The following is a 21,992-nucleotide window of genomic DNA, read 5'->3' on the forward strand; positions in this document are numbered from 1 at the left end:
AACAAGTTCACTGACAAGTTTTAAGTACTATCTTTCTGTGCTTGGGTTTGCCGTGGTTTAATTTTGAGTTTGCTGTTGTCATCAATTAGTTCCAGTAGCATTTAGCTCCACCAAACTAGAAACCCACATTATGGTTGTTGAATGTATGATTTAAGCAGCTTCTCAAACTTGCAAATAACTGAAACTTTTCAAGCCTCACAAACTAGGAAAAGAGATCTTAGACTGGCAGGATTTTCCATTGTGCCTAGAGGAGAGCTGAGAGAGAGGGCATTTGGTTCCTGTTTTGGAAAATCTGTTCCCTGTTAAAACATCTTGTTCAATAAGTTCCTGATGAGATTTTTCTGTCATTGTAGTGTTGCATGAGATGGGGCAAATACTGTGAGTTTTTCAAGTGAATTGTAAGGTTGGGCCTTTTTTCTGTTAAAAAATACCCTGAATGTATTGCAAATTGCTTAGTGAGATATCACTTTATTGCCTGCTTGTGACTCTCATTTCTGATAGCAGACATAACTGGAAAGAGGAAATATGTCTGTCTTTCCCCTCTCTTTGATTTGAAGTAGCTGAGGAAGGAGTATTTTGTGATGTATTGCAACATGGTTTCATGTATATTGGACTGAAAGGAAAGCATTGAGAAATTTTCAGTGATAAGCTTTACAGCACTTCCCTAGGTAGAAGAAAATTGCAAATTACAAAAAGCGTTGAATTTTGCAGATATTCGGTCTGTATTTTTAGTGTTTTCCAGCATGTAGTGAATGGAATAGGCAGCTTACTGTGAACTGTCATCAGGGCAGGGAAAAGGAGAATAATTGTAGTCACCTGACTGTGCAAGCAAATTTGTTCTGTGAGACTTCTATTCTTTAGAGGCTCCTTTTCTTAATCACTCCTTCCGATCATATTTGCTCTTTCTATATCTGCACAGTCTCTGACCTTTTCACCAGCTTTTTGAGCTGCAGGTGATGGTTTCGGTGGGTGAAGAACTTGACCAGTTCCCCCCCCACACACTGCATATTGTCTCTTGTGGTGTCAAGTGGTGAACTGCTGCCTCCTGCATGTGGACTTGGTGTTAGTTGTGTATTTAATAAATATCTTCATCAGTGTCCTTGTTCTGTCCACCATTCTCCTTTATGTTTCCACCTGCTTTGGTATCCCCAAATACCTTACAAGCATTGTCAGATGTCTTAATGTGCATGACTGCTTTATTCTTGGTTTACCAATTTGGTTTATTCTTGTATCAGTCTTTGTAATATGTCTTATACTTAGAGTTCTTTGAAGCAGAGTCCTTCATACTTTGGTGCTTATTCAGTAATTAGCATAGGGAGAGCCTGCTTTGATATTACAGCAAACAAACAGCATGTGGTCAGCTGTACATTATCTTGGGTTTACATATAGATAAACTATGGCGTGTGCTTGTGCAGCAGTGGCTCTGCACAGAATCTGTTCAGGTCTGTGAGGAGTTACTGACAGCAGCATAAACCTGAACAGTAGTGCTGCTTCCAGGGCAGTGTGTGCTGGTGGCAGCCTTGGAGCACCAGAGACCTGAGCTGGTGGGGTGTGGAGCCAGCTGGAGAATTTTTGCATTCATTGCAATGTGCTCCAGGTTCTAGGTGAGACTGTGAGTGAGGCTGTGTTCTGAACATGGGTTTTGTGTGGTTGTAGAGTTTTGTCTTAAAGTGCAAAATTGTTCTAGACATTCTAGGAGAGTTTTGCATGACATCCAGGTGGTGGGAGACAATGAACTGGGCTAAAAATAACTGCGTATAGGCATTCAAGCAGTTTTCATTTGGAGCAAATTTTTTGGTATGTTCTTATTTATTTCCTTACGTTATTAATGGTCTCAAGAAAATAAAAATATGGGTTAGTGTAACTTCTTTAGCTTAATCTAAATTCTTATCTGTGGGTTAAGAATGCTGTTTGTCTTTTTTTTTTAATGTGATTTAAAATTGGTGATTTTGAAAATGTGACACTGCTGTATTGCATGGAGGAGCTGCATTTAGCTTTCTGAACTATCTTGATTTGGTACCAATGACATTAAAGTCAGGATGAAGAAGGCCCTTGTGTGTCTTTATGAAGATTTATGTGAAAGCTTTTTTTCTCTTCATTGTAAAGACAAAGAGAAAAGCAAAGTGGATAAATAGTGAAGGGAAGCATGTAGCGGTATAAATTATTTCAGGGGATACTTTATTTTGTATGAGGATGAATAACCTGGAATTTAGACATCTAACCAGAGATTTTGCTTATAAAATCACCATCTGATATTTTTTTAGATGATAATTCAAATGTATCTTGTTTTTATCCACAATTACTGCTTTTGCCTGCCCTACATGCTGTGCCTGTTCCTGTACTGATAGTGACTTTTACATATAACTGCTCTTAAATTTTTGGCTTCTTAAATCAAAAAGTTGAAGTATTTGGCTTGAAATCCATTGAAGCACAGATGTATCAATATCAATCTTTGAACTAATTTTTGTTAAAAAGCTTTGTCACTTTAATTGGAATTCTAAATAGCCTACTTAATTTTATTTGTGTTTTTTTTTTGGTTTTTTTTTTGGGTTTTTTTTTTTTTTTTTTTTTTGGTTTTTTTTTTTTTGTTTTTACTGTCATTGGTATAAAGTCTTTGATGTTGTTTTAGACTTTTATTTCCTTTGAAGGACTATGCTAGCCAGCATTTAATGAGATATTAATGTCCAAAGCTAGACTGCAACTCTTAGAAGTGAGGCTTACTGAGTTAGAAGTAGTTTCTAGTTTTTTTTTTCTGGAGTTGGCTGGTTTTCTCAGCTTTTCAGCAATTGTGGAAATCTATGGGTTGTTTAAATACATGTTGTCCAAAGAGAACATCCAGAGAAAACACCTGAAATAATTGATAACAGCAATTTCTTTAAATGTCCGTTCACCTACTGTAGACAGATAAGTAGAGAACACATATGCTTCCCTGTAGCAAAGGAGGAGCTAAAGAATACCCCAAAAGAAACATGTTTTACCATTCCCTGGATCCCACTGAGGTTATACAGAGTTTAAAAGCTAAAAAAAAAAAAATTCAAGGTGGATTTTGAAGCAGACTGACCTGTGCTTGAAACCTTGGGGTTTATTGCTGTTATTTTATGCTGTGTTGTGTCAGCACCTTTCTTTGCAAAAGCTCGTTATTTATAGTGGAATGAGGAGTCATGAGGAGTCTAAAAATTGCAATTTGTTTGTTTGGGGTTTTTTTTTGTACTATCAACTGTTCAATTCCTTGCATAAGAACTAGGTAGTTTGAGCTCTGGTTGTAGCACCCACTTCGAGAAGATCACTGTGTTGGTAATACCTAGTTTCTTCTTGCCTGCTCAGGAGGGAAAAAAAAAAAAAAAGCAAAACTGAAAGGCCAAAAGCTTGTTTAAATGGTACTGGATCATGAGGGAGAAGAATTCATGATGCTGGAAACTTCTGAGCAGGAGAATTAGTGGGAGAACTTTAGTTTTTCCATGTAGTGTTACTGAAAATTGTATCCTTGAGAAATTAATATTATATGTGGGAAATGTGTCTGCCATATTCAGGAGCAAACAAAAGAAAGTAAATGCTCTGAAGAAGGGGATTGTTACACATCAGTTACTGGGAGTGGGAGGAGTGTTTGTGGTATCAGCTCTACAATAACACAAAATTGTTTCCTGGAAATTCTGTTAGAGACAGCTGGAATTTCTTCAGCCCCACTTTTGTTAGGGGTTGGGTCCATGTGTACATACATACATATGAAATAATTTTCTTCATACAAATGATATTATTTTTAAATGAGTTATATTCCATGGACTTCCTTAGGATCACATTTTTTTAAAAGCCCATGATTTGTCAAACAGAAATTTAAAGTCTGGGTTGTTTTGGGATTTTTTTTTTAACTTTACTGACATTTGTGTAGGGGTGATGTTCTGTTTCAGATTCTTTGGTAGTAGACAGAAAAGTGAACATAGTTTAAATTTCTAAAGAAAACATACCAGCAAAAAGGATATTGAATACAATGTAGAAAAGGAATTTATGAAAATTTTTACCTGTGAATTCCAGTGTTCCAATTCTCGTTAACACATTTAAGAAAAGGTTGTTGACTCTCTATTAGAATGAAAGTTATGTTTCATTAATCATTACAAAATACATTGAGATAAATTGTCCCTAGTTCCTGCTTGTGTGTAGATATCTTTAGAGTTTATAGAGAGTTTTCATCTTCAGAAAAGGCAAAGTTTTAGGCCTTTTTTAATATTATATTGCCTAGAAAGCACTTGGAAGATTTTTAAAGGCTTTTTAATTTAATAAATAAAGTTTTTGAATGAAAGCAAACCATGAAGTAATGAAGGCTGAAAACAGCAGCACATCAAATTAATGTTACGCTTCTGTATAGAAGTAGCTGCACAATTATTACTGACAGAGCCTTTCTGTGTAGAACAGGATAACTAATCATGGCTAGAAATTTGGCTCTTAAATTCCTCTAAACTTCTATTGCACCACTTGTAGCCCTTGCGATCAGAAAGGTGGTGCTGATTAACCAGCTTAACAAGATGTGTAGATATTTAAAATTAGGAAAAAAAGAGTTTAGCCATATGCATATAAGTAATCAATTAAATTAAGCATGTGTAGACAGAGACTGCAACTGATATTTCATTTCACAGCTTTGTTTTCAAACTTGTGAATATATTTAATGTCTGCCTTTTTTGTTTCTGCTATATTTGTGAAGGAACATTGGAGTGAGAATTGCAGAATAGTATGTGCAGCAGAGGAAGGTGAAGAGTACACCAAACTCTGTGGGATTTGTACCTAAACTATTTCATATTGACGATTAAATCTGTATGAAAAAAATTTCTTGTATGAGAAATAGTTCTTCAGTTTGATTTCTGTGCAGTAAAGGACCAGTCAGGCCCTTTTTTTTTAAGGGACTGAATTACTTTTTCTTGTAGCTCATTTAAATAATAAGCTAAAAAAATAATATATGTGAAATATTTTAATCAGTAGTTCTAATTAAAATTCTTAAATAGTTTCCTGTCTACAGAAGCTCTCACTGGACAAGTTTTTATGGGCTTTTTCTTCCATTTTGTAAAATTTGATACTTTTTATCAAATTTCTAGATTTTTGTTTTGCAGACTCTGTTATCCTTCCTGCTGTGCTGTACATTTCTTAGAAACACTTTTGAATGGATAATTTCTTACACAATTAAAAAACTGAGAAACCCGCGAAGGTTATTTAGTCTAAACAATATGCCCTATTTATGTATCACTGCAGCTTTTCAAATGGTGCAAATAGTGTAACTGTTATAAATAGTTATGAAATCTGGTTTCAGTACAACCACATTAATATATGTGAGCCTGGTAGCTCTGCCAGTATTTGGCTATATAGTTTAAAATACTGAGCTTGAGGACATTTGACAGTAGTTTGGGAAGACTTGTACAAACAGTTCTGCCAGTCTTAGAGCAAAGGTTGAGCTGGTTGGACGAGAAAGAGAATCATGAAAGCCTGTGCAAGGGAGGGACAAGTTTCTTACAGGATAGAAGAGTTCATTTTTAGGGGGAGCAGGTGCAATTTCTTAGAGTCCATAGCTGGCTTTTTAGGCCATGAACCATCATGTAGTTCTGAAATGGGGCAAGATGTGCTCTGCCTTTCTTTGTGGTGATATCATTTCTCTGTATCATCTGTTGGCAGAAGGCTCTGCAAATAAATCAGTATTTTCCAAACTTGGTGGTGACTTGTGAGATGCTATTCAGCATACCTGGACCTATATGCATATTTATACATGCTGGTGATTAAAACATGGAGAATTAATTTCTCCTCTGTGCAGGCTTCGAGGTTATTGATACTCCTATTGAAAACAAGCAAGCAAAGAATGTGAGTTGGCTTTTTCAGCAGACTGGCCTCTGCTTTTGCTGCGTTTATTCCCCTGCCCCTTTAATGTGCTGCAGAAACCTCACCTCAAAATCTGTTCTTTTCTGTCATTGTCAGTGTTCTCAGTGCTGCTACGATTGCTTCTCCAACTACAATACAAAGCTCACAAGGAGATAAATCACAAGAACATTAAGATCCAGAGTAGTTGCTTAGCCAAGCCACCTAAATTGAGAAATTTGGTTTTGTTGGACTATTTGGATGTACTAGGGGTCATCGAGTGCAGAAATATAGTACTGCTCAGTCTGCAGATGGGTTTAGAAGACAAAAATACTGCAATTGAAGAATTACTCACTTCTACCCTGCAAAAGTATTAGTTTGTTTTAGAACACTATTTTAGCATAGTGAAAATTGTTAAATGCTTACTGGAGGAAGATGTACTTCTGAGATTGTAACCATAGAAATATTTGTTATAACTAAAAATTGGTTGCCTAAGTCTTTTGTCAGAAGTGCCTAACGCCTTATTTATTTGGACTGCTTAAGGAGCCTGGACATTTGGAGTATTTTGTGAAACTTTCAGATGTGTTGCTGTTCCTTGTGGCCCTCAGAAAACCTTGCCTTTTACCAAAACACAGCACCTGTTGACTTTGAATTACTTGGGAGCAGCAACTTTCAGGAACCAGTTTGGTAGTAGTAAGCGAACCTTTGGTACTCTGATGCTTCGAAGAGGTATGAGAAGATGCATCTACTCAAAAGCAGCTTGAATCAAACAACTGTCTTTTCTTTTAATGTTACGGAAAATAGTGTTTAGTGTACAAAAAAGTTGAGTTTTGTGCTTCTGGTAGTTGCCTGTTGAGCTACTCAACAGCTTTTGTTATCTGGATGCTCTGTCGGTTGGCCTTTAAACCAAAGTAAGGGTGTTTTAGGTAATTTTAGTACCTTTACTGCAGTATGGTGTAACAGGTTTGGAGATGTGCAGTTTAGGCTGGTTGTATAGTTTTACTTTCTTGTCCTTTGCTATGAATCTGTTCTAGATTTCTGTCTAATATTTGTAGTAAAAATACTATTTTTATTTAGTAGTTTCAAATTGCCCCCCTACCTGAAAAGTTCTTGGTGGGTTGTCTTTTTGGGAATTATTTAAATGTCTTGTTAAGAGTCTGACTTGGCTTTACAATATAGTGTTTAACTTAATAGAGGATTGACAGAATTGCTGTTTATTGGGTTTTCAAAATAGTTTTAAGTTGCTCGTAATGTGAAGTGTCTGCCGTAAGCATATATCTTACAGAAGAGCCACCCCTGTAGAAAACTGCTGGAAGGGTATTTTGCATTGAAATCATTCAGTAAAATTAAGAAAAAAAGCAGAAGCATTTGCAGTGTGAACAACTTCTCTTTCTTTCCAGTCCTAGTGCTGTAATGGGACTGTAATGGGACACCAGGTGTTTTGTGTTGAATTTCTGGCCTAGGACACAACTTCAACTGCAGAATGTGTCGTCTTTGTCACAGTGGTTAGGGTATTCACCAGAGAGGGGAGGGATGGGATTTGGAATTTCTTAGTGCAGGAAAAATGGGTTTCCTACTTTCTGGTCATCTGGTTTAACCCCAATTTTGATGTATAACACAAAGTCATATCGCTCTCCTTGATGCTTTCTTTTTTTGTCATTATTTTCCACAGGCCGTTTTTTTCAAAGAAGGGGCTGTTCTTTGCTTTTGCAAGAAAATGGTTACAGTCTTATTTCTGGCAAGATTCAGGGTTATTTGAGAGAGTAGTTGTCTCAAGGTGTGGATGTCTGGATTTCAGAACTGGATGTTAGTGTAAGCAGTGTTTTTGGGGGTAATCCTAGATGATTTCCAGTCTGGCGGCTGCCTCTCTAGTTTTTCCCGAGGACACGGTGTCATGTTACCGGCCCTTAGTGAATACTCCGATCCCACCGAGCTCCGCGCCACGTTCTCCTTGTTGCTTTCCCCAAGTCCAAAGTAATGCTCTCTTCTCTGTGGTGTTTTACCCAGTTCAGCTGGGTGATCTGGTGAAATTCTTATAAATGGGAAAGGAATGAAAAACCTTTTGAATCAAACAGTTACCTCGGGGGTTACTGAGTTCATTCAAGGGGAGTGGTAAAAGTTGTTGGGTGAAGGGTGGCAGTAATGTCCTCTGTGGACTCTCAACAGAGTAAAGGAATGGGTTTTGTGTAGGCCACTAGATTTATAAAAAAGTATTTTAAATTTCAAGGGAAGAGAGGAAGTATAAAACTTAGGAAGAAAGCGTCTACTAAAACATAGTTTTGTTTTCAAACAGAAATTTTGTGTTAAAATCCCATTCCTAATGCTGCAATGAGAAATGGACTAAAGCATACTAGTATATTATGTCTAGATCTTGTAGAAGGGGAAGAGGGTGAGAATTTTCTGTTGCTGTGTTAAAGGGGAAGAAATCATGAATGCTTACGACATTCTGCTTACTTTACGGCAGTATGTGAGGAACTGTTTTACCTAAAGGCAGCTCAGTGTGTAATGTCTGTTTGTGCATAATTTGGAGGCCCTGTGGAATGATCTGCTGTGTATTAGATGTTTGAAACGATTATCCTACCCTCTGCTGTGGGCAGGGACACCTTCCATTGGACCAGGTTGCTCAGAGTCCCTTCCAGCTTGGCCTTGAGCAGTTCCAGGGATGAGGCAGTGGTGTAATCAAACAAAACCAGAAAAAAATCCTTGTAAATGTTGAGCACTATGTTCCACAGGCCTCTCTTTTTGACTTATGAATTATTCTATATGACAGGGTTAGGAATAAAAATAGAAAAAGGATGGGTTTTTTTCATGTTCTGAATTTGTGTTTAAAAAAGTATTAAAATGTTTATTTCTGGAACCTATGAATTAGGTTAATGCTGATATTGAATTAGAGAAAATAAAACTCCTTGTTAATACAGATAATCCCAACCGAAGTTTCTCCTTGGGGGAAAGGGCATGTCTTTATACATAGGAGATGCAGCCAGGTGTCATTCTGGATGTTTTCTTCTGCTGTTGTAATGGTAGGGCTGGGTTAGTGTTGAGGAAAGACGTGGAGATCCTGGTGCTGCCTGTGTTCTCTCCAGTTTGTAAACGGTCTGTGAAACAAATTTATGATATGGGGCAGGATCTTGTGGGCTGTTGTTTTTGGTGGAATAAAGGACTGTATTTTTTCTCGTGCTACTGATAGCAATAGATAATGCTAACTTAAATTTTTAAGGAAGAGGCCAGTGGGCAAAATTAATGTTCCTTGTGCTAAAATGTATTTACAGTTCTGTAAAACTTCAGTTCCTTATGATGGTCTCTGAACTGCTTAGATGGAAAAAAGAGTTAGCTGTGCTCTTACCCTGATTCTTGAATTGTTTTTTCTTAGAGACGTGGAAGGAGGGGCAGCCATGGTTTTGTACTTCTCTGAATTGTGAAAAATAAGCATATATTATTAGGTCTTGCAATACCAAAAAAGGGCAAACAAATACAACCATCAGCACTGGAAGTTAAAACAAGACTAACAAAAAACCAAACAACTAACCGCAAACAACCCACCCAAAACCTACCACAGCCAAAAAAAAAAAAAAAACCCTCTTGGTTGTTTGTTATCTAACAGTGATTTGGATAGTGTTTATTGTAAATATAGTGTGGCAAGCTTTACCTGCGAATTTATTTAGAGATCATTAGATCAAAACTACATATTCAGACAGAAGTACCTAAATTAATACTGGTTTGTAATTGGAACTAAAGTGCATGAACAGTGGCCTAGGTAAGATAATCATCTCTCTCAGCCAATCTGTAAAAGAGATAATGTTTTCAGAAACTAATATTCAAGTTCAGAAGTCTTAATTGTTTAAGTTTCTAATTTTTCTTTTTAAGTAATTGCTCGTTTGCCATTGTATTTTCTGTGTGCATGTACAAATACTTGATCATCCCTTGGAGCTAATAAAACTTCTGCAGAAAACAGGAATTTGTTGTTTAAAATATTCATTTGAAGAAAAAACGTCTTTAGCTTTTTTTAAGGATATGTTAAAATCAGCTTTCAGTTTTAAAAAGAATAAAATCTATCTAATTGACTAAAGTGTCACCATTGCTATAATAAGGCTAATGTGCTGATGTGCCTACCTCACAATTCAGTCTGAAACTAAATTTACTCTTCAGTATCTCAGTGAAGTTGTTGGGAAGTGATTTCAGACTCCATCTTAAGTAAAATATTGTTCTTGGGGGAATATTTCTTTTAGCTGTGAAATTTTTTTGTCAATAGCACAGAGACACTGAACCTCAGAAGTTAATGGCTTAGAATGATTGAGGCAATGACAATAGTTTGGGAGTAGAATTTCGAGAATGGAGCATCTGTTGGCCACTTTTCCAATGCTAAGAAAGAGTTGTTTGTGCCAGAATGTTGAAAGCACCAGATTGTTTCTTTGACTGGTATTTGAGGATCTATTGAAAAGTGTTAGTTATGTGTTATCAGCTGTGTGGAGTAACTTCAGTTTGGCTTATTGGCTGGTGTAAACAGATGGATTTACTAGTGAAAGTAGCTCCTCAAGAGAGACTGGTGTTGGGAGGGAAACTTTATTATTTTTTAAATTTATTTATTATCTTTATTATTATTTAGATATATAGTATTTTACTTTACCTGCTGCATCACTTCTGGGAGAGAAGGGAAGAGAATGAGACAACTCTGAATTTCCTTTTGAAGTTTTGTTTTTCTAAGTTTATTCTGGCTTTGAAAAGTCCTTATGGAAACCATTTTCTCAGAAAAGAATGAGCCCAGTGCATTGTGTCAGTGCCATGGAAAAAGGAGGTGGTTTTTTGCAGCAGCAACCCTTATTTTAGTGAAATACCTTTCATATTTACAACAAGCAAACAACAACAACAACAAAGATCCAGCCTGCAGAGAAGGAAAAAATCCTGTTTCTGGGAAGAAAACATAAGGAATTGTGACAATGCAGTCAGTTACTAGATTTTAAAAGCAACACATTGCTAGTAGATTTTGTGACCTGCCTTGTGAGTTTTCTTTGTTTGCTGTGAGATGTACTCAGTTAACACAGTGTGGAACCATTCCTCTCCTTTCTAAAGGATTTTATAAGCCCAAATACTTAATTTCACCTCTTTTTTTTTTTTTTCACATTCATTAAAAATACAATATCGGCTACCATTTCTATAGTGAGCAATATTGGTACAGGTATTTGGAGATTTAAGTATCTTGGAATTTATTTCTTGCGTGTTATTATATTAGCAGGGTACATTAAATTGGTCACTAAGTATATCTGTTTGTGAAATCTAGACTCGTGTTCAGACTAAATTGGGAAGCACTTTTTTGTGTACTTTCAATATTCAGAAATCTTCTGGAGTATTGAAAAGTCTTTAAAACTTTTGAAAAGATATTTTATTAATGGATTTTTTTTTCTGTTTTCCCTTTACAGGTTCGATCTGTGGATGAGATGAATCATGAGTTTCAAGCTCTTGCCCTAGAATCTCGGGGAATGGGAGAGGTAATTATGGAGAGCTGAAAATCCAGTTGGTGCTTTAGAAATGCTGATACAGTTTAAGAAGTCTAAATTATACAATATGGAGCAAAGAGCTTCTCTTAAGAACAAGTTGATTATTTCTGTGTGAGGTGAAGAGAAACTAGATACTGAGTATGTTAAAAGAACATTGGAATTGTTATTGACTGGTTCTGCCTTGTCTATGGCATTCTTGTTAGATGAGTGATAGTTCTAGGGAAGTGAAAGGGTAATTTTTTTAAAGTGTACAATTCTATGGAAGAAGGCACGTTTTCAGTCTCACTGTATCTAAGCTAGTGGAGCAATTGCTTGCTGCTCCTGAGAAGCCAAAGAGACCAGGATTTGAAAAAAAAAGGTTGGGCTTCAGAAAAAGTATACTGGCATAGCCAGCAGAAATGTGTGGTAATTTAATTTTTTTTCACTGGTAATTACTCCTTAAAAGAGTTTAACTACACTGAAGAGTGCTGTTATGTAATTTAGCTGGAGGGAAGAAGGACTGTTTCTTTTGACTGATTTGATTTGTTTGGGGTTTTTTTTAAGTCAGTGTACTTTAAGGTTGGGGGAAGGAATTTAAGAATGTGAAGGATGGCTTGACTCCTTCAAAAGCAGTTCTGAACTGTTCAGAAGGTAATTGACAAGTATTAGGGTTATTTGCCCCGACAGGACCTGGTGAAGAAATTCACGTTGAACTAAGAGTTCCAATGTGGATCCTTTTGTCTTGCTGAATATTTACCTAATTCAGTTGATACTTGAACCAGTGACAATTACTGCACCCTAACTTTCTTAAAATGATGGTGGGAGTCTTTATGGAAACCATAACTTACTGATGAAAAATAAGTACTGTGTTCTAGTTGCTGAATGCTTCTGAGCTGACACATAGACATTCCTACTTGATTTTTTTTTTAATCAAGCATTCAAGCAATCACTTGGCTTTTCAGCAATTTTTGCTTCATCCAGGGTTGTCTTTGAACCATCTTCCATTTGAAAAAAACAATAGTAGATGAAACTGTTCTTTAGAAACCTGAGTAGCCACACTGCTTCCCTCCCAGCTCTTAAACCTTCTTTTGAAAAATAGAAGTGTTAGAGAAGTATCTGTGATGGTACCAGCAGTGTGATAAAGTGGATGGGTAAAATTCATGGTGGTATTTGGTCTTTTGACACCTACAAAGTACTCTAAAAAGACTGAAACCAGTAAAAGTGAAGGATGGCACAAATACCTGGGAATTAAATTACAGTGTATGTGACTGTTCTTACCAGTCTCCCTTTTAGGTTATCTCAGATGGAGGGATGTATTTCTGCATGATTAGGATTCTGTTGGTTTGTTTTCATGGCATTCACTGGAGCTATAAAGATGTTTAAAAAAAACACACATGAAGAGTTTTGATACAGTACTGCAGCATCAGAAATTCATACTATATTGTGACCCTGCACACACCAGGTTATTTTGTCTTTTGTTTCTATGGTGTCTTGCAGATACTGGAGGTAATACAGTTTCACATAGCTAGGTTGACTTACTAAGTAAATTTCTTGATGTATTGCACAACAGTAAAGTAGTTCTAGGATACATTCTGTGGCTCTTCCTGATTATAGCCTTCTAGAATATTAAAGGAAATGTCCTTATAAAGTAAGCTAGAATTGGTAGAGGCTCCTACATGCTACCCTCTGTATGTTTTGAAAGATATGATAGAGTGGTCATGTCAAGTGAACTGTTTCTAGCTATTGGGAAATCATGTTCCTCATTTTCTCTGTCTGCCAAGATTTTTCTCTGAACTGAAATTAATTTCTTTTTCATAATTCTAGTCCTCAGATACTTTTCTTCACAACTGGGTATCAATACTTGGCATTAGGAGGTTGTGAAGTCTGTGTTGCAGACTTCTTTCTCTAAATGTCTCTTGAAATTTTAGCTTCATTAGATTGTTACATTGGTTATACACAGTAATGCTTCTGACTCCAGCTCCCAAAATCTGTGGTGACCTGTAAGGTCGTGTTAGTATGCTGAAGAAATAAGAACACATGGTGCTGTTTCTCTCTAGGCGGCTGGTTGCTGTATCAGGGTGAGCAGAGTGGGCTGCAGGACTTTACTGTGATCCACTACAGACACACCAAACTTACTGCCAAACAGAAGAGAAAACTAAGTCTTTTGATAATATCTGTTGGTTTCACTTACAGGGTGGAAGCACACAGAGTTCATTTTAGGAACAAAGTATTCATTTCTAGTGTCAAAATTTGGTTCAGAGAAATTCAGCTGAGGTGTCCATTGAGCTCTGTAGGAATAACTTCTGATCTTAAAGATAAATTTAAAAAAATAATTTAAGAATCCTTAATTCAAGAGACAGTAATGCAGACTGTGCAATTTCATATCAGAGAGCTGGTTAAGAGACAGTATTAGCATAACTGGTTATTACTATTTGTGTGTAGTAAAGGGCTTTATTCTTTTGGCAGACACCTAACGGGTCAGTGCTGATACTGAAAAGGCCACATTTCTTGTACTTTTGAGAGGGTTTAGCAAGAAATACGACAACCTTCTCCATTATTTTTTACTTAAATTGGATATATCTTTGTAAAGTTTGTGCTTTATTGCACTAAATGCAGAAAATGTTGAGGAAAACACATGCTTTCAAAGAATAAAGCACAATGATTTTAACTACCTGTATTGATCTGAGATGACTTCTAGACTGTCCTTTTCAGTAGAACTAATCAAGCACATTGTTTTTCCTGTCTGTCAAAGAGGAATACACATTTTGTTTTTCTGGAAAGCTCTTCTGTTTTATTAATTCCACAGTTAAAAGAATTGACAGCTGATAGGGCTGCTTTTTTGATAATCCTAGAGCTACTACATTCATTTAAAAAGAGCATAATGTATGTCGTATCCATCTGTCAAAATAAATAATAAATCTAAATCAGTGGCACTCAGGGAGCTGCAATATTGTTAACTTTGTAAAACTGCATTTATTTAAATATTTGAGGGACTGCGTTGTCCCTCAAATTTTATGAAAACCATTTCAGTAAATCTTTTTAATCTTCAGTAGTTTAAATTTAGCCTCTCAATATGTATGATGCATTATGTTTTGTATTAAAAATACTTTATATTCTTTGTCTACCAAAGTACATGAATACTGAAAGCAGCTGAATTTATCTGTTTAGAATTCGAGAGTAAGTAGTAAAAAAAAAAAAAAAATGCAAACCTCAAAAAAACCAAAACAAACCTTAAAAAAGGTTCACAAACAACAACAGCAGCAGCAAAATCTCCCCCAAAACAACTTGTACTTTTGCTGAAGATTATTGCTTCTTTCTACCAGGGGACAGTTTTCCCTTTCATACAAATAATATGAATGAATTTTGATATCAAAACTAGTGTTGCAGTGTGTTCTGCTCTAAGTTTGCTGCTTGTTCTTAACACTTGAGTTGTCTGAACACACCTGTCTGATAGTGGAATTCACTAATTTCAGGGTAAGCATACTGCATTTTATGGCACCCAAGATATTACTTGATCTGTTTTATTCAGACAAGATTGTGTTAGGTGGTGACATCCTCACTTCTGTGTTTCAAAGCTCTCAGCTGGACATATATTTGAAATTGCCTTAGACAGCATTTAAAATAAAATGTGATTCCCAAAACCAAGGTTTTGTAGATAAAATTAAATGCTTGCTTTCTGTTCTACTACCACTCTTCTACAAAATGAAAATTAAGTAGTATTGCAAACCTGTTACAAGTAGAAAGCGAAAGAAGATGTGTGGATTGCATAGGCAGATCTGGATTTTGTAATCTTCTGCTTTTAGTTGCAGTTGTAAGATTCCATTAATCTATTTCTCCGCCTTTGGATGGCTAACTTCATCCCTTAAATTTGGGGTAAACTTAATATCCTGCTGCTCAGAAAGTATATTTGTTTGACATTTGGTGGTGATTCTCCATTTGAGAGTGGCCATCTCTGTCAGGGCAGATCACAACAGTACACCAGCTCTTGCAAGCATAACATTCTCATGTAGTTTTGTTGAGCTTTGACTGTTTATCATCCTCCCACCTGAATCCTTCTCTGTTAATGAATTTCTGTGAGGAACCCAGGGATTTGAGGTTAACCAGTCAAACTGCTTCATTCTGGTAAGAGCTCTGGGCAGCACAGAAAAATAGCAACCCTTAAGTTTGTCCAGAGGAGCTCTTGTCACCTCTGTGGCAGTGTTAATACTGAGGCCTGCAAACGACAATCTTACCCAGCTCCTCCTGAGGCTGTTTTCACAAGCACTTTCAGTGTCACACCAAGAAATATCTGTATTGTATACTGACTCCTGTGGTTTCATCAGGGCTCATACTAACCAACTGTGAAGTTCAGAAGGGTTTTTTAGTCACTTAAGTTTCAGAAGAAGCAAATTTCCAGAATGTACTCACTTATTGCAAACAGCTTCATCAGATTACATTCGGTTTTTTCTAATTTCACTACATTTAAAATTCTAAATACGGCATTACATTATGCAGAATCTGAAGGATTGTGCAGCTTTCTTCTTCCCTACATTTTGCAAGTTGTTTTCACTTTAGTTTCAGTTGATGTACCTTGTAAAGTGCGTGAGAATTCTGTCTGAGAATACAGTTCTTTAGTTACAGATAGAGAAAATATGACATGTAGAGTTTAGCAGTTGCACTATTACTAATGGGAAAAGGTACAGGAATAAAACAGTAAAATCCAAGAGGAAAGGATAATAGTATTTGAGAAATTCTTGTTTGTGTGGTGCTTCTGTCATGTCACACAAAGTCCTTCTGTCGTTGAAGAGAGTACAAGAAGTGATTCTGATCTAACGTGTCACTTTCTGTTTTACAAGTAGGAATGAAAAAAAACTATTCGTCTAAATAACAGTGTTGGTGTATGGAACTTAACATATGAATGTCACAGATTTTTAAGGTCTAAAGGAGCTGACTTGCTACCATTTGTATTAGTCACTTTGTAAAGTTTAGAACATGATGCATTTCCAAGTGTAGGGAACTTCACAATGAACTGCTGCTCTTTCTGGTTATCACATTATTAGTTAACTGCCAAGCTTTTGTGTCTTTGGCAGGAAGGCACTGTTAATTAAAGCTTCTGAGAAGGTTGTCTTGATTTAAACAGGGATTAATTTGATTTGCTTTTTTTCACAGCTGCTTCTATATTCTGTATTGCTTCCTCATAGCTTCAGAATGTCAATCCTGTTGGAGTTATTTTAGCAATTCCTTTTTACAGCATTAGCTTCAGTAATGGGAAGTATATTTGAAGTGTTGGGATCTCCTCAGCAATGTGCATTGCTTTAGTGAAAGCTGACTTTTATATCAGTCCTCAGCACAATAAAGATGTGAACTTGTTGGAGTGAGTCCAGAGGAGGCCACAGTGATCAGAGGGCTGGAACACCTCTGCTGCTGCTGTGGAGACAGGCTGAGAGCTGGGGTGGTTCAGCCTGGAGAAGAGAACTCATTGTAGCCTCATGTACTTGAAGGAGGCTTATAAAAAGAGAAGCAGAGCAAATTTTTACAAGGGCACATAGTGGTAGAATGAGGGGAAGGAGTTTTAAATTAAGAAAGGAGAGATTTTTGATTAGATATATGGAAGAAATTCTTTACTGTGTGGATGGTGAGACACTGGAACAGGCTGTACAGACATGCTGTGCCTGCCCATCCATGGAAGTGTTCAAGACCAGGTTGGACAGGGCCCTGAGTAACCTGCTGTAATAAGTGGCAGTCCTGCCCATGGCAGGGAAGTTGTAATTAGATGATCTTTAGGATCCCTTCCAACCCAAACCATTCTATGATTCCATGATGTAAAACTAATTATTTGCATATCCTCTTAATAGTGTTGCTATTTTTGCCCATCTATAAGCATATTTAAATAAAACCATCTTCTTTTTTAACAGCTTTTACCTGCCAAAAAGTTTTGGGAACCTGATGATTCAGCAAAAGATGGACAAAAAGGGATATTCCTTGGTGACGAGTGGAGAGAGACTGCATGGGGAACTCCTCGTAAGTGACTATTTTATATGTACTGAACATTCAGTCATGATTACTGAATGTTATTTCAAAGCAAATTTTGTAATTATATATTAAATTTTATTTTCATTTAGCAAAAATGTATACTGCATGGTGATTGTGTTTCAATAACACTTTTTGAAACTCTGATTCAGAATTTTTTATTTAATTTTTTGTCTTACTATTGCTGTTTTAATTAAATAGAAAACATTACAAGTTGTATTTTAAAAAATATTATAGTTTTATTTATTTGTTTGTTTTTAACAGACCATTCTATGTCCCAGCCTATTATGGTACAGAGAAAGCCTGGACAGGGTTTTCATGGAAACAGTGAAGTAAATGCTGTATTGTCTCCACGATCAGAAAGTGGTGGCCTTGGAGTGAGCATGGTAGAATATGTGTTAAGTTCCTCTCCAGCTGATAAATTGGATTCTCGGTTTAGGAAAGGAGCTTTTGTAAGTAATGCAGTGTGTTAAGCTTGTCTGGTTACCTGCTGTAGTCTTTGTTACGTGGTTATATTTTCTATTCTCTTTGTCTGTTTTTATTTTTTAACTTTTTTCTTTATAAGGAAGTGTGTAGTTGCTGTCTGTCTGTCTTCCTTGGTTGGAGGGGGCAGAAGAGGGAAGTGGTTTGGGAATCTTAGCTAAATAGCCACCTTAAAGTGCTTTCCTAAAAACTTTATTTAAAGGGAAAAGACTGCAAATAGAGTTTAATTAAAAATGTGTGATGAGCTTTATTCTAGATCTTCCTGTTCTATGTTTTCGTGTGGGTTTGTTTTGTAACTGGATGTTTTAATTGTATAAAATAAACTTTTGTCTAAATCAAAGTGTTACTGCTTTAACAGCGCCGCTATAGTTAAGGTTGAGTTAGCTCTTCCATTATAAATCTTGGCATTCCTTTTCACATTTTGGCAGTTATTAATTGCATGTGGTTGAAACTTGATGACCAAGTTACCCACCAAATGCAATTTCATTTACAACAAACTGTTTGTATTGTTTGCGTGCACTGTAGTGTAGAATTAGGTCACCTTGTGGTGCTCCTATTGTGTTCTGTTCAATATTCAGAATCAAACAGATTCTTTTTCCTCAGGGCACTAGAGATGCTGAAACAGATGGACCTGAGAAAGGAGATCAGAAAGGCAAGGCTTCTCCATTTGAGGAGGACAAAAACAGAGATCTTAAACAAGGAGATGATGAGGATGTTACTAAAATAAATGGCAGAGGTTTGCCAAATGGAATGGATGCCGATTGCAAAGATTTTAAGTAAGCTTTTAACTGTTTCTTGAGAAGACAAGCATGTCTCTTAAGGGCATTTTTACAGTTCTGGTTTGTGTGTCAGCTTTAAACATTACCCAGCTGAGACTGAGTCTTCCCCTCTCAAGTCTTCCCTTTCCCACTGTGCCACATGTTTCTTAGGATGTCATTAATGTGTGTGTCACTTCTCATGAGACAAATTCATCTTAACATAGTAACTATTAAAAGTTAATGGGTACCTTCTGAATGTGGTGAATTAAAGAGGGATGAAAACTTGAACCCTTTTAATGTCAAACTAAATTTCTTTCTCTCTCTGCTTCTTTTTAATGCTCTTTTGCATCTGAGTGTTCTTGTAGAGAGTAAGTCCTACAGAATTTTAACTTTCCTTCTGATTTTGCTAGTGGATACCACAGCTTAACACTACTAATCATTTCCCCATAAGTCTTTATAGAAACCATATCTTTGACTAAGGTGCAGCAATGTATTTTCCTATTCTTATAATTAAATGTCACCTAAGGAATGGTTGGTGTGGTTTGGTTGTTTTTCTAGAGAAAAGTAGATTGGACCAAGCTCACGCTTTTGAACAGTGAACTCTATATGACAGCACAGCCAGTGCTGTCATTTTTTTCTGAAACTAAACTGCATTTTAAATTGGGTATTTTTTAAGGGCTGATCCTTCTTTCTTGAACGACTGTGATGCATTTGTAAATGTCGTACAGAAGAATTTAAAAGATAGAGAACTAGAGTGCTGTTCATAAATTTGTATTAATGTGATGCACATGACAGGTAGTTGTGGTTTCATTAGTTCATTACTAAACAAGTATATTAGAATGCATGTTTGACTCCCATACGTAAGTATTTCCCACCCTTTAAAAAATGTGTTTACTTGAGGCTAAGGAGAGATTCTTCAAGTCTATTTTTCAAGATGTATCATTGAAGCATACCAGAGAGCTCACATTGGCTCCTTTCCCATGTGTGCTGCAATATGCCCAATAAACAAAGTTACCTAGTTACCTTCATTGTTACCCATTACAAATACAGAATAACTTGTGTCCTGCTTTTCCTTACCAGTATCTATTTCAATTTTGAAATAGGTGTTTGTAAACTAGCTTCTGTATTATGTAAAGAGAGAAGTTATTAAAAAGTACACAAATGCAAAAAAGCATCCAAAGCCAGTAAACCTCTCAAAAAAAAAAAAAAATAAGGCCACCAAAATGAAATGGGCCATATAAAGTAGTGGTAGAGCCCTCCAAACAGAGGTTTATAATTGAAGTATTGACACAACTTTAACTATAGCAACAGAACAGCACCAATATAAGGAGCAACCTGTATTAGCTATCAATAAGTATTTACAAAGAAACTTCATCCTGTCCTCCTTCTTGTATTTTTATTGTACTTGTAGCGTTTTTAAACTAAGTATGTACTGAAATAACTGCCTTTTTTCCTTCTGTTCTTCACTTTGTTGATGCTGTATTTCACTTGGGAAAAAAAGGGAATAATAAATGGTATTAAACTCAAGTTTTGAGCAGGACATGGTTGCTTGCTAGGATACTTAGATGGTAAGCCAGCATGTTACATACAATCATCATAAGGTTGCTTATTACATTAAAAAAACCTCTAGTCAAAAAACTCCTCCTTTGTCATATTTTGTCCAGAGTAATAAATCACAGTGTTGCTGCAATAAACTCCATAATAGGTTGATTTCTAGATGTACAGACTTAATTGTTGTTATCAGCCATTACATAAGTACCAGTAGATTTCTTCACATTAGTCATGTGCTTCAGTGAGGAGCAGATACTTTGGCTTTGGAGCCCTGAAGAAGAAGCAGAACAGGTAGTACTGAGGCTGTGTGTCTGACCCAGAATTAGCAGTACAGCAAACTGGTCTGGCACTGTACTGCTGGAATAAACATAAGTTCCTCCTGCAAGGTGGCATTTGGTATTTGAACCCAGTTTTCACAAGTAAAGCAAACTTATCTAGAAGTTTTACATTTCCTGAGAAACAATATATGACCATAAAGTTCTGCCAATGCAATAATGTTAGAGAATCATCAATCTTCTCACACAACTCTTTACTAGTAGTTAACTTAGATTTTTGCCAGTAAAAATTGATAGCCTAAACAATATGGCCTCCCACAGAAGGTGGGGTATCACTCCAAATTAAGGCATCCTAAATCTAACCAAATAGTGTTGGGAATCTCTTTAGGATGTTGCTCTGTTGACATCTCACTTCATCTGTTTCCCGGTAGGTGTTTATAGATGTACAAAAAATCCCCTGTAGTCAGTGGGAATGTGATTAATTCTGCCAGTCAGATGACAAAGCAATTCAGCTTTTATATATAATACTGTATCTATGATACTGTATATTCTATTCAGGGTTATAGTAGGAACACTTTTTCCCCACAAATCATCAGTGTAGTATAGTCTATTAAATGAATTGTGTAGGAAATGATATGTTTTAGTTACATGCTAAATGAAGTGCTTTTTAGTTCATTTTTCTCTAAGTAAAATTACTTGCTTTTCACATATGTAAAATGGTTACTATATTGTATGTTTCTTCTCCAGTTGAAATCTTGCTGTCTTTCTTTTCTTTGGCTTGAAATGCCCTTAGCCATTTCTTTTTTAAAAATTTCTCTTCAGTACATTTCAGTCACTACCAAAATACAATAGACATCCCAAAATTCACAGGTGACCACAATTCACTCCATTTAACTCAAAAGAGCCTCACAGATCAGTTGGTTTTTCTCACAAGTGATTTGAAGAGCTCTATAGTAAAAAAAAAATTATGCTTTAGGGTTAAATGCATCCTTTATCTTGAGCCGTCAATGCATGCTGGTTAAAAATGTTAAAATGAGTCTGTCATTTGAGTTCAGAGCTGCTGTGAAAGTAGAAATATTATACTCTGTTCGTGGACGGCTTTATTGAAGACTGAAGAGTCTGTCTTAAATTTCTTCTGAACAGTCGTACCCCTGGAAGTCGACAAGCCTCCCCAACAGAAGTAGCTGAACGCCTGGGCCCCAATCCCAGCACCACAGAAGGATTAGGTCCACTTCCCAATCCTACAGCCCACAAGCCTTTGGTAGAAGAATTTTCAAATCCAGAAAATCAGAATCTAGATGCCATGGAACAAGTTGGTCTTGATTCTCTACAGTTTGACTATCCTGGCAATCAGGTACAAATGGACTCTTCAGGAGCTACTGTAGGACTTTTTGACTACAATTCTCAGCAGCAGGTTAGTAATGGACTGTGGCAAATTGATCCTTTAAGTCATTGTTTATCCTCTTGATAATCAGTCTTTTCAACATGCAATGCATTGAATATTATTTTGTCTCTGACTTAGTCAAGGGCAAATAATTGTATAATTAATCTAGAAGAATATTGTTTCATAATTTTCTAGTTTACTAACTTGGTATTATGGAAGCTTGGTTTGACCT

The 21,992-nt window shown here is 36.3% G+C and overlaps 1 protein-coding gene across 13 annotated transcripts in view; it reads left to right on the top strand.

The window, feature by feature from the left end:
• The window catches only part of PUM2 (pumilio RNA binding family member 2), a 72,778-nt gene that overhangs the window by 17,649 nt on the left and 33,137 nt on the right, over positions 1-21,992 (top strand). For 11 of the 13 annotated variants that reach the window (XM_066314743.1, XM_066314746.1, XM_066314742.1 and 8 more), the window contains 5 exons: positions 11,244-11,312; positions 17,195-17,300; positions 17,574-17,761; positions 18,396-18,568; positions 21,520-21,790. In XM_066314743.1, the coding sequence (XP_066170840.1) occupies positions 11,262-11,312; positions 17,195-17,300; positions 17,574-17,761; positions 18,396-18,568; positions 21,520-21,790 (789 nt within the window). In that variant the 5' untranslated portion in view covers positions 11,244-11,261. Of the gene's footprint in view, positions 1-1,448; positions 1,613-11,243; positions 11,313-17,194; positions 17,301-17,573; positions 17,762-18,395; positions 18,569-21,519; positions 21,791-21,992 lie in introns of those variants that run through there. The other 2 variants (XM_066314745.1, XM_066314744.1) reach the window with 2 other exon arrangements.

This window comes from Sylvia atricapilla, chromosome 3 (assembly GCF_009819655.1).
Source record: "Sylvia atricapilla isolate bSylAtr1 chromosome 3, bSylAtr1.pri, whole genome shotgun sequence".
Taxonomy (NCBI): Eukaryota; Metazoa; Chordata; class Aves; order Passeriformes; family Sylviidae; genus Sylvia; species Sylvia atricapilla.